This window comes from Chiloscyllium plagiosum, chromosome 23, assembly GCF_004010195.1.
Source record: "Chiloscyllium plagiosum isolate BGI_BamShark_2017 chromosome 23, ASM401019v2, whole genome shotgun sequence".
Classification (NCBI taxonomy): domain Eukaryota; kingdom Metazoa; phylum Chordata; class Chondrichthyes; order Orectolobiformes; family Hemiscylliidae; genus Chiloscyllium; species Chiloscyllium plagiosum.
In genome coordinates this window covers 58,282,959-58,296,448 of record NC_057732.1, presented here as the reverse complement: position 1 = coordinate 58,296,448, position 13,490 = coordinate 58,282,959, and the positions used below count along the sequence as shown (strand labels likewise).

Genomic DNA, 13,490 nt, shown 5'->3' with positions numbered 1-13,490 from the left:
GGGGATGGAGGTGATAGGTCAGGGAGGAGGGTGGAGTGGATAGGTGGAAAGGAAGATAGGCAGGTAGGACAAGTCATTGGGACAGTGCTGAGCTGGAAGTTTGGAACTGGGGTGAGGTGGGGGAAGGGGAAATGAGGAAACTGGTGAAGAGCTTCAGGGCAGAGTTGCAGTGGGAGAGGGACTCCCACTGGTTTCCAGCATCTGCAGTCCTTGTTTTTACCTAGTTGATTGTAACCCTTCTGCGAATCCTCTTGCAAGGATGCCTGCCTTGAAGAAGTTTTCCTCCTCTCTCTACAAGAATCTCAGTTAGTACAATTGTAGCAAGACATCCCTACTCCCGTACTCGAATCCTCTTGCTGTGAAGGCCAAATTGCTAATTGGCATTCTTCACCCCATGCTGCACCTGTCACTTATTATCCTTGGACTGGTGTACAAGGATACCCAGGGTTTTTTACATTTCCCCCTTTTCCAATCTATCATCTATGGATAGGATTGCCTTCCTGTTTTTGCTATAACCACTACATCAGGAAGCTTTGCCCATCAGCCAAGTGGGGAGTATTCCATTACACTCCTCACTTGTGTCCTGCAGATGATGGACAGGCTTTGGGGAGTAAGGAGGTGAGTTACTAGCATTCCTCGCCTCTGACCTGCTCTTGTGGCCACTATGATTATGTGGCAAGTCCAGTTGAGTTCCTGGTTAATGGTAACCCTAAGGATGTTGGTGGTGGGAACTTCGGTGATACGACAAGATCTGCTGGGTTTCTCCAGCTTTTTCAGTGTTTGTTTCAGTTTTCCAGTATGTGCAGTATTTGCTTTTATAGCATCAAACTAAGGGTAGTTTAAGGAGCAATTAATGCTTTCTGAGAAGTAACACATCAAAAGGTCAGAAGTGAAGACAGACAGTACAGTGAGTGAGTCTGAATGGGCTACTGAGCTTAGTGAGTGAACCTGTCATCCAGTGGAGTGGGTGGATTCTCAGTTCAGGTTGACTGATAAAACTGCAATGACTGGGGACTGGTTTGGAATAAGACACGAGTTAAATTATGGAATTACAATGCAGAAAATGGTTTACATTTGTCTCTTCCCAGCTTACCTTAGCCTTCCTGTTGTGCTATCCAACTTCCAAATAGAGATAGTTAAGCGACTCTTGGATAGGCACATGGAAGTTATTACAATGAAGGTTATGTAGGTTAGTCTGATCTAAGTAGGATAAAAGGCTGACCCAACATAAAGAGCCGAAGGGTCTGTACTGTGCTGTACTGTTCTATGTTTTCTATTAAATGTATCCATATTATTCACCTCAACCACTCCACAGGACAGCAAGTTCCACCCCACTCAAAATTATTACAGTAGAATATAATTCATCCCATCGTGTCTGCACTAACTCTCCAACTGGCCATTTCGCATAATAACATTCTCCTGCCTTCTCTCCATAACCCTGCACATTTCTTCCTTTTCAAATAACAACCTTCCTTTCAAATACCTTGACTGAACCTGAGTCTAACACATTTTTGTCGTTTATATAAATATTTGCTTTTGAATATCGGAGGAATGGTTAGTAAGTTTGGAGATGACCAGAAAATTGGTGGTGTAATGGACATTAGGAAGTTTATCTTAGAGTACAATGGGACATTGATCAGATGGGCCAGTGGCTTGAGGAGTGGCAGATGGAGTTTAATTTAGATAAATATAAGGTGTTGCATTTTGGTCAGGTAAATCAGGGCAGGACATTTACACTTAATAGTTAGGTCCTGGGGAGTGTTGCAGAACTAAGGGACCTTGCGGTGCAGGTTCATATTCTTTGAAGGTGGAGTCACAGGTAGACAGGGTAGTGAAGAAGGTGCTTGGTATGTTTGCCTATGTTGGTTGGTGCATTGAGTAGAGCAGCTGGGATATAATGCTACATCTGTATAGGACATTAGTTAGGCTGCTTTACGAATACTGCATTCAATTCTGGTGTCCCTGCGAGAAAAGGTATTGTTAAAGTTGAGATGGTGCAGAAAAGATTTATAAGAACGTTGCCAGGGTTGGAGGAATTGAGCTAGAAGGAGAGGCTGAATAGGCTGGGGCAATTTTGCCTGGAGCATCAGAGCCTGAGGGGTGACTTTATAGGGATATATAAAACCATGAATGGCATGGACAAGGTGAATGGCCAAGGTTTTATTTACCCAGGGTAGAGTAATCCAAAACTAGAAGGCATAGGTTTAAGCTGAGAGGGACAAGATATAAAAGGGACCTAATGGATAACATTTTCACACAAAGAGTGCTGCATGTATGTGGTTACAATTACAACATTTAAGCGCTATCTGGATGGGGATATGAATAGAAAGGGTTTGGAGGGATAAGGGCCAAATGCTGGCAAATGGGATTAGATTAATTTAGGATATCTGGTTAGCATGGACAAGTTACACCGAAGGGTCTGTTTCCATGTTTAACAACTCTGGCTCAATGACTCAGGATGAAGAAGATTTAATGTGCTCTAAAGTTATAGCTGACAAAGCAGTAGTAAATCCCATGCATCCTTGAGTTTCTTAACTAGTCCCCTCCAAATTTTGGGGTTCTATCAATAATTGAAACAAATATTGAAATGAACAGACAACAAAAGTAGGCAACTCACCAGATTTCACAGGATCCTGTTGTCTTGGCAGCCCGAGGGAGATGGAACCCACTGTATTTTTCACAGTTTCTTGGTTATAAGCTACTTGGTTGTGAGGGGCTAGGTATGTGCCAGAAGAAACCTTAAATGGAAAAAGGAAAATTTTGTTCAAACTTGCATATTTCCTTCATCTCTCAGTTCTGCCCAGACTTTTGTTTTGGAGGAATGATCAGTATGACTTGTGGCTCACCATTCCAGCCTTAACAAACTATCCCATTGATTTAAAAAAAAACTGTTAATTCTATTCTTAACAATTACCCATTCAATTGCAGACATTACTCAATGAAGGTAAGGAAAGAAAACACCATTTTGTGTCGATTTCGGAATCTGAATTTCTAAACGTTGTATTTTACACTTGTGTTAATATTCCTCAGTTTCAAATGATACATCTAGTGGAGCAGTAGAGGTAGTCTGCTACAGCCTGTTACTTTTAAGCTTCATTACAATTCGCATTAAAAATCCCATTAATTTAATGCTTGTGTTGTCATTCCTGTGAAAGTTGGAGTGAGGTACCAGCATTCATGTGCTTTGCCTTTTGAGTGATTTTTATCTCTACACAACAGAGTTTAGCTTTGGGGATGATTTCATCCTTGATAATGAGCACTTCTTTAACCAAGTTCAGTTAGTGTACACATACCACTGGCACAAGCTATGTTTATGCACCTAGTGAAATGCTTTCAGAAAATTGCACTACGCTGGGATTGACATCATCTTCCTGTGGAAAAAAAGTTATCCAACAAAACAGCCTCTACAACAATCCCTAATTACAATCCAGTTGGAGCTTTAGGGAAGTGTCTCATCAGTACTTACCCACCTCACTGCCTGGATGCACAAAATACATAGAACCACAAACACAATTACAGAAATCAAAGGAAGTAACTGGAGGATCCATACCTGTAACAGACTCTGGCAGACTGCTGCTCCCATGTACTGCTGTAATTAACGTAAATACATTCACACATGGCTACGAACTGCCGCTCAAACCCATATATTGTTACAATTTAATGAAAATATTTTCTTTTAAACATTAAATTTCTAAATACATATAGATTTTAGAAAGTGATAATCCTGCATAATTGAACAAGCCCATTGTTAAAAATTGGGATCAAGATATACATTCTCTCAGCAGATCACAGATTCTCATCATCAGGAAACTGATACATATATTTAGATTCTGAAAACAAAAGTAACATTTAATCTGTTGAGATCCTGCAAGTCAAAGCATAGGAGCCACAGCATTCTACTCAGTTCAGCGACTGCTCCAGTCTTTGGCAGAGGTATTCCAAGTAACATGTAACTATACAACTAGTAGCCAAGGATTCATATACAAGTGGATGGCATTGAGTCTTGCATCACTGCTCCAATATCAGTAGACTGACTCAATGGTTTTCTGCTGCACTGACCTGCAGAGAGACAGTTAGACTCAGTCCCAAACTATCTGACTCTTCTACAACCTCTCCTGTGGCTGCTTCCCTCAACAACAAGTATACCATTTTGGATACTGTTGTGGGGGACGACTTACTAGGCGTAAGCCATGAGGTACAGGTCACTGGCACAGAGTCTGTCCCTGCTGCTTAAAAGGCAAGAGGGAAGAGGAGCAGAGCATTAGTCATTGGGGACTCTATAGTTAGGGGGACAGAAATGGGAACGAGAGACACTCGTGGTTGGTGCGTTGCCTCCCAGGTGCCAGGGTTTGTGTTGTCGTGGATCGTGTTTTTGGGATCCTTGAGGGAGGGGGGCAGCCCAAAGTCGTGGCCCACATAGGCACTAATGACATAGGTAGGAAAAGGGATAGGGATTTAAGGCAGAAATTCAGGGAACTAGGGTGGAAGCTTTGAGCTAGAACAGAGTTATTCCCTCTGGTTTGTTGCCATGCCACATGCTAGTGAGGCGAGGAATAGCGAGAGAAAGGTGTTGATCATGTGGCTACAGGGATGGTGCAGAAGGGAGGGTTTCAGATACCTGGCTAATTGGGGCTAATTTTGAGGTAGGTAGGACCTCTACATACATGATGGTTTATACCTGAACCAGAGGGGTAACAATATCCTGGTGGGGGGGGGCGGAACGGTAATGATCTCTGGGTGGGTTTAAACTAATTCAGTACGGGGCTGGGAACCTAAATTGTAGTTTGAGTGTACAGGAGGTTGAGGTCAGAAATATGGTTTCAAGGAGAGTCATTGGCAAGCAGGAAGGTGGTTTGAAGTGTGTCTACTTCAACACCAGGAGCATCTGGAATAAGGTGGGTGAACTTGCAGCATGGGTTTGTACTCGGGACTCAATGTTGTGGCAATTTCAGAGTATAGTGCAGGGATAAGAATGGTTTTTTGCAGGTTCCAGGATTTAGATGTTGCAGCAAGAACAGAGAAGATTGTAAAAAAAGGGGGAAATGTGACATTCTTTGTCAAGGACAGTACTACGGGGCTGCAGAAAGGATGTTTGAGGACTCGTCTACTGAGGTAGTATCAGCTGAGGTTAGAAACAGGAAAGGAGAGGTCATCCTGTTGGGAGTTTTTTTTACAGGCCTCCGAATAGTTCCAGAGATATAGAGGAAAGGATAGCAAAGATTATTCTGGATAGGAGCGAGGGTAAAAGGGTAGTTGTTATAGGGGACTTTAACTTCCCAAATATTGACCGGAAATACAATAGTTTGAGTTCTTTAAATGTGTCAGTTTTTGTCAAATGAATACAGGAGGTTTCCTGACACAGTATGTCGACTGGCCAACAAGGGACACGGCCACACTGGATTTGGTACTGGGTAATGAACCCGGCCAGGTGATAGATTTAGAGGTAGGTGAGCAATTTGGTGATAGTGACCACAATTCGGTTATAAAGAACAAAGAACGTTGCAACGCAGGAACAGGCCCTTCAGCCGTCCAAGCCTGCACTGATCCAGATCCTCTATCTATATCTGCCGTCTATTTTCTAAGGACCTGTATCCCTTTGCTCCCTGCCCATTTATATATCTGTCCAGATATATCTTAAATGACGCTATCGATCCCGCCCCTACCACCTTGCTAGCAAAGCATTCCAGGCACTCACCACCCTCTGCGTGAAGAACTTTCCATGTATATCTCCCCTACACTTTTCCCCTCACCTTGAACTCGTGCCCCTAGTAATTGAGTCCTCCACTCTGGGAAAAAGTTTCTTGCTATCCACTCTGTATACACCTCTCATGATTTTGTAGGCCTCAACTGGGTCTGCCCTCAACCACCTTCTTTCCAATGAAAATAATCCTAATCGACTCAACCTCTCCTCATAGCTAGCACCCTCCATACCAGGCAATATCCCGGTGAACCTCCTCTGTGCCCTCTTCAAAGCATCCACATCCTTTTGGTCATGTGGTGACCAGAACTGTACGCACCATTCCAAATGTGGCCGAACCAAAGTTTTATACAATTGTCATATGACCAGCCAATTCTTGTACTCAATATCCTGTCCGATGAAAGAAAGCATGCCATATGCCTTCTTGACGACTCTACTGACCTGCGTTGCCACCTTCAGGGAACAATGGACCTGAAAACCCAGCTCTCTCTGGACATCATTTTTCCCCATGACTTTTCCATTTATCATATAGTTTGCTCTGGAATTGCATCTTCCAAAGTGCATCACCTCACATTTGTCCGAATTGAATTGAATTGAATTTATTGTCACATGTACTGAGGCACAGTGAAAAGCTTTGACTTGCAGCAATACAGGCAGATCACAGAGTTAAGGAGCATAGATGGTAAATAATAAGTAAACAGCAGCAAAAACAAAACACAGATATAGGCTAATGTTAAGAGTTTGAGAGTCCATTCAGTATTCTAACAACAGTAGGTTAGAAACTGTTATGAAACTGGCTGGTGTGTGTGTTCAGGCTTCTGTACCTTCTCCCCCGATGGTAGAGGTTGCGAAAAACATTGCCAGGTTGGAATGGATCTTTGAGAATGTTGGCAGCCTTTCCTTGACAACGGGCCTGATAGATGGATTCTACAGATGGGGAGGTTGGCCGTTGTGATTGTTGGGGCAGAGTTCACCACTCTGTAACCATCTCCGGTCTTGAATGGTATAGTTGCCATACCAGGTAGTGATATATCCAGACAGAATGTTCTCGATGACGCACCTATAAAAGTTGGCAAGGATATTCGCTGTCATGCCAAATTTCCTGAGCTTCCTGAGGAAAAGGAGACGTTGTTGGGCCTTTGTAACGAATGCGTCCACATGAAGAGTCAATGAAAGCTTGCTGTGGATGACCACTCCCTGGAGTTTTTCACTCTCCACTCGTTCCACCTCTGTGCTGTTAATGTGTATACCGCCAAAAGTCAATAATGAGTTCCTTGGTTTTTCTAGCACTCTGAGAGCTCGACCACTTGTCCAGGTCTTCCACCTCCCATCTGTAGTCGGTTTCGTCGCCATCTGAGATTCGACTGACTGGTGGTATCATCAGCGAACTTGTAAATGGCATTAGTCTGGTATTTGGCGACGCAGAGTCATGGGTATACAGTGAGTACAGTAGGGGGCAGAGTGCGCACCCCTGGGGGGCTCCAGTGTTGAGTGTTAGTGATGATGAAATATTGTCCCCAATTGTAGCCTGTGGGTCAGGAAACTGAAGATCCAGTTGCAGAGACGGGGCTTAGTCTGAGATCACTAAGTTTAGTAATCAGTCTCGAGGGGATAATAGTGTTGAAGGCTGTACTGTAGTCAACGAATAGGATTCTTAATTAGCTGTTCTTCATGTTCTAGGGAGGAGTGAAGGGCAAGTGATATGGCATCTGACATGAATCTTTTGCTCAGATAGGCAAATTGGAGTGGGTCAAGAGTAGTGGGGAGGCTGGAGTTGATTAATTCCTGATGAAGGGCTCCGGCCCGAAGTGTCGATTTTCCTGCTCCTTGGATGCTGCCTGACCTGCTGTGCTTTTCCAGGACCACTCTAACCTTGACGAGAGTTGATTAATGCCATGACCAGCCTTTCAAAGCACTTCATGACCACTGAAGTTAGGGCCACTGGGCGGTAGTTATTGAGACATGCTGCATGAGCCTTCTTAGGGACGATGTTGGCTGTCTTGAAACAGGCACCATCAGTGGCCTGCTGCAGGAAGAGATTGAAGATGTCCGAGAAGACCTCTGCCAGTTGATCTGCCCATGTTCTGAGTGAACTCTATCTGCCATTTCTCTGTCCAACTCTCCAATCTATCTATATTCTGCTGTATTCTCTGATAGTCCCCTTCACTATCTGCTATTCCAACAATTTTAGGGTCATTTGCAAACTTGCTAATGAGGCAACCTACACCTTCCTCCAAATCATTTACGTATATCACAAACAACAGTGGTACCAGCACGAGACATCACTGGTCACAGGTCTCCATTTTGAGAAGCTTCCTTCCACTAATACTCTTGTCTCCTGTTGTCCAACCAGTTCTCTATCCATCTAGCGAAAACACCCTGGACACCAATGCAACTTCATCTTCTTCATCACCTACCATGGGGAACTTTATCAAACGCCTTACTAAAGTCCATGTACATGATATCTCCAGCCCTTCCCTCATGAATCAACTTTGCCACCTCTTCAAAGAATTCAATTCGGTTTGTAAGACATGACCTTCCCTGCACAAAACCATGCTGCCTATCACCGATAAGATCATTTTCTTGCAATTGGGTATATATCCTATCCCTTAGTATCTTCTCCATTAGCTTCCCTACCACTGATGTCAGGCTCACAGGTCTGCAATTACCTGGATTATCCCTGCTACCCTTCTTAAACAAGGGGACATAATGAGCAATTCTTCATTCTGCTGCAACCTCCACCTTTTTCAAGGATACTGCAAAGATATCTGTTAAGGCTCCAGCTATTTCTCCTCTGCTTCCCTCAGTAACCTGGGATAGATTCCATCCAGCCTATTATGTTTACTTTAGCGATGGAAAGGAATAGATATATACCACAGGGCAAGGGTTACAGCTGTGGGAAAGGCAATTATAATGCGATTAGGTAAAATTTGGGATGCACAGGATGGGAAAGGAAGCTGCAGGGGATGAGCACAATTGAAATGTGGAGCTTATTCAAGGAACAGTCACTGTGTGTCCTTAACAAGTATGTACCTGTCTGGCAGGAATGAAGCGGTCGAGCCAGGGAGCTGCAGTTTAGTCAAGAAGTTGAATTTCTTGTCAGGAGGAAGAAGATGGCTTACGTTAGGATGAGACACGAAGGCTCAGTCAGGACGCCTGAGAGTTACAAACTAGACAGGAAAGACCTAAAGAGAGAACTAAGAGCCAGAAGGGGACATGAGAAGTCATTGGCAGATAGGATCAAGGTAAAACCCTAAAGCTTTCTATAGGTATATCAGGAATAAAAGAATGACTAGAGTAAGATTAGGGCCAATTAAGGACAGTAGTGGAACGTTGTGCATGGAGTCCAAGGAGAAAGGAGAGGCGCTAAATAAATATTTTTCATCAGTACTCACACTAGAAAAAGACAATGCTGTCGAGGAGAAACTGAAATACAGGCTACATGGGAGGAGGTTCACGAGGAGGAGGTATTAGCAATTCTGGAAAATGTGAAAATAAATAAGTCCCCTGGGCCAGATGGGATTTATCCTAGAATTCTCCGGGAAGCCAGGAAGGAGATTGCAGTGCCTTTGGCTTTGATCTTTATGTCATCACTGTCTACAGGAATAGTGCCAGAAGACTAGAGTGTGGCAAATGTTGTTCCCTTATTCAAGAGGAGGAGTAGAGACAACCCTGGAAATTATAGACCAGTGAGCCTTACTTAGGTTGTGGGTAAAGTGTTGGAAAAGGTTATAATAGATAGGATTTATAATCATCTAGAGAGGAATATGCTGAATAGGGATAGTCAACACAGCTTTGTGATGGGTAGGTCGTGCCTTATTTATTGAGTTCTTTGAGAAGGTGACCAAACAGGTGGATGAGGGTAAAGTAATTGATGTGGTGTATATGGATTTCAGTAAGGTGTTTGATAAGGTTCCCCATAGTAGGCTACTGCACAATATACGGAGGCATGGGATTGAGACTGATTTAGTGGTTTGGTTCAGAAGTTGGCTAGCTGGAAGAAGAATGAGGGTGATGGTTGATGGGAAATATTCATCCTGGAATTCAGTTACTAGTGGTGTACCGCAAGGATCTCTTTTGGGGCCACTGCTGTTTGTCATTTTTATAAATGACCTCGAAGAGGGCATAGAAGGATGGGTTAGTAAATTTGCAGATGACACTAAGGTCAGTGGAGTTGTAGATAGTGTCGAAGAATGTTGCAGGTTACAAAGGGATATAGTTAAGCTGCAGAGCTCGGCTGAGAAGTGGCAACTGGAGTTTAATGCAGAACAGTCTGAGGTGAATCACTTTGGAAGGAGCAACAGGAATAAAGAGTACTGGGCTAATGATAAGATTCTTGGCAGTCTAGATGAGCAAAGAGATCTCGGTGGCCATGCACATAGATTCCTGAAAGGTTGGTAGGGTTGTTAAAGAAGATATATGGTGTGCTAGCATTTACTGGTAGAGAGATTGAGTTTCAGAGCCACGAGGTCATGCTGCAGCTGTACAAAACTCTGGTGCGGTTGCACTTGGAGTATTGCATACAGTTCTGGTCACCGCATTATAGGAAGGATGTGGTCGCTGCGGAAAGGGTGCAGAGGAGATTTACTTGGATGTTGCCTGGTATGGATGGAAGATCTTATGAGGAAAGGCTGAGGGACTTCAGCTATTTTCGTTTGAGAGAAAGTTGAGAAGTGACTTAACTGAGACATATAAGATGATCAGAAGGTTAGTTAGGGTGGTCAGTGAGAATCTTTTTCCTCAATTAGTGATGGCTTGCATCATTAGAGGGTACATAGCTTTAAATTGAGGGGTGATAGATATAGGACAGATGTCAGAGGTAGTTTCTTTACTCAGAGAGTAGTAGGGGCGTGGAACGCACCGGCTGCAACAGTAGTACACTTGCCAACTTTAAGGGCATTTAAATGGTCATTGGATAAACACACAGATGAAAATGGAATCATGTAGGATCGATGGGCTTCAGATTCGTTCCACATGTCGGCGCAACATTGAGGACCGAAGGACCTGTACTGCGCTGTAATGTTTTATGTTCCTTGTATCTAATACATTGCAATTCAATCAACATCCTGGCACAATATTTTTGCACCCTCTCCAAAAGGTCCACATCTTTCTTATACTGCGGCAACCACAACTGCACGCAATACTCCAAATGTGGCCAAACTGGAGTTTTATATAGATGCAACATGATTTGCCACCTTTTACACCCAATTCCCCAAAGGATGAAGGGAAGCATGCTTTATGCCTTCTTTACCACCTTATCCACTTGTGTTGTCATTTTCAGGCAGCTAAGGACTCGCACCCCAAGATCTCTCTGTACTCTACTCAAACCACCAACAACTATTTATTATGAAAATTATGGTACTGTAATGCATTGTGCTGACAAAACACGATACTGCTTACAGATACCCGAACTCCACTCAGGCAGTTCCAAGAGATTGTATGGACAAAAATGCCTGACTACATATTCATTACAACTAGTGAAGTGCAGTGTGCTTCACCAGTTGGCATGAATATGTGGTCTCGCATTGTTGCCCCATAGGAGATTGCTGAGGCCTTGACAAAGATCTTGGCATCCTCTTTAGCCACAGAAGACTGGAGAAGAGTCAATGTTGTTCCTTTGCTAAGAAGGACAACAGGGATAATCCAGGAAATTATAGGCAGTGAGTAAGGACAGGATCTACTTGCATTTGGAAAATAACATATATCAGATTATAGTCAGTATGGCTTTGTGCAGAGATGGACTTATCTCACAAAGTTGCTTGAGTTTATCAAGGAAGTGATGAATATTGATTGATAAGGGTCGGGCAGTGGAAATTGTCTACATGGCCTTTACCAAAACATTTGACAAGGTCCCTCATTGTAGGCTGGTACAGTGGATTAAGTCAAATGGGATCCATGGTGAGTTGATACGTTAGATACTAAACTGGCTTCGCCATAGAAGATGGAGGGTAGTTGTAGTTGGGTGTTTATCTGAATGGGGGTCTTTGACTAGTGGTGTTCCACAAGGATCAGTGCTGGTATCTCTGTTGTTTGCAAATCCAAATTATAAATGATCTGGATGAAAATATAAGTGTTTTAATTAATAAGATTGCAGGTGACACAAAAAACTGGAAGAGTTGTGGATAGTGAGAAAAGATATCAAAGGATACAGCATGATATAGATCAGTTGTAAATGTGGGTGGAGAAATGGCAGATGGAGTTTATAATCCAGACAAGTGTGAGGTGATGCATTTTGAGAATGCACGAGGAAACTCATGGAAGTCAGGATGACCTGTATCTTGGGAGGGGAACCTGGTGTGATGTAACCATACATCCACTGTGCTTGTCCTCCTACAACAGAGAGATTTGGATTTGCAAGATACTGTTGAAAGAATGCTGGGTGATTTGCTGCAAAGCATCTTCCTTTGGAAGAAGAAAATGGCAGGACCTTTAAGAGTATTGACATACAGAGAGATCTTGGGTTACAAGTCCATTGCTTCTTGAAATTGGCAACACAAGTGGATCAGGTGGTAAAGCCGGTGTACAGAATGTTTGCCTTCATCAGTCAGGGCACTGAGCATTCGGGGAAGCGAGTACCAGGGTAGCGCGAGGGGAAGCGCGTCCCGGGGAGGCACGAGGGGAAGCGCGTCCCGGGTAGGCGTGAGGGGAAGCGAGTCCCGGGGAGGCGCGAGGGGAAGCGAGTCCCGGGGAGGCGCGAGGGGAAGCGCGTCCCGGGGAGACGCGAGGGGAAGCGCGTCCCGGGGAGGCGCGAGGGGAAGCGCGTCCCGGGGAGGCGCGAGGGGAAGCGAGTCCCGGGGAGGCGCGAGGGGAAGCGAGTCCCGGGGAGGCGCGAGTGTACTGAGGCTTGGAGTGAAGCAGGACAGTTGTTGGACTGGGACCTCAAATGGCAGTCAGACCATATGCTTGCTGAGCTGCTGCAATGTAATGCCCATTTGAAACTTTCACTTGACCATAATGCCAATCCTTTAACTATGTTATAACTATCTTATAATTTATTTTTTAAGACACTAAGTAATGATGTCCCTTTATTTCGCTTTTGTATCCAAGATTCTTACCTACGTACTTGTACTAAAGGTGACGCCATTAGAGGCAACTATTGTAAAAACTGGAATACACATGACAATAAAGGGTATTCTATTCTATTCTAAACATTGATAAATCATATTGCAGTTGCATAAATCATTAGTTAGGCCACATTTAGAGTAGTTTGTAACATTCTGGTTGCTACACGATGGGAAGGATGTGTAATCTTTGGAGAGGGTGCAGAAGAAGTTTACCAGTATGTTTTTTAGATACAGTGTACAGAGGAACCTTAATTATCTGAATACCGATTATCCGAGGGAGATCTCGAGGTCCTGATGGAAACATTACATCAAAGACGTGTTTCCAACAGTGATCACATCTTTTGTTTACAATGATTAAACAAGTTAAACAGGCACTGCTTAATCCAAATGACTGACTACCCGCGCCCTCTCTCTCTCCCCACACTTTCCCTGAAGTTCTACACAGCGGTGTACCCTAAACCCTCCCTTCCCCAAATAATCTCTCCAACATTGTCCTGTACAGGGAAATGGTGGAACCTGTCAAAATGTTGCAGTAAAAAGTTGCGATTGTGGCTGTGGCTGAGTGTGTGTGTGCGCACTATTTGGAGACTTATCCCACAAAGGCAACGGCAGCAGCATGGAGCCTTGTTGGTGTACAGTCCAGCTGCCCTGGAGAGGGGGAGGGGAGCAGTGTTGAACGGGGTTTGGGGGTGGGCGAGGTGGCATTGTTGGATGGGGTTTGGAGGGTG

The 13,490-nt window shown here is 43.9% G+C and overlaps 1 protein-coding gene across 1 annotated transcript in view; it reads right to left on the bottom strand.

Annotated features, from left to right (window-relative positions):
- ncor1 (nuclear receptor corepressor 1) overlaps positions 1-13,490 on the bottom strand; it is a 413,945-nt gene that overhangs the window by 89,817 nt on the left and 310,638 nt on the right. Inside the window, exons 25-26 of the mRNA XM_043713232.1 lie at positions 3,551-3,589; positions 2,618-2,738 (exon numbers count right to left, since the gene is read on the bottom strand). Of these exons, the coding sequence (XP_043569167.1) occupies positions 2,618-2,738; positions 3,551-3,589 (160 nt within the window). The remainder of the gene's footprint in view (positions 1-2,617; positions 2,739-3,550; positions 3,590-13,490) is intronic.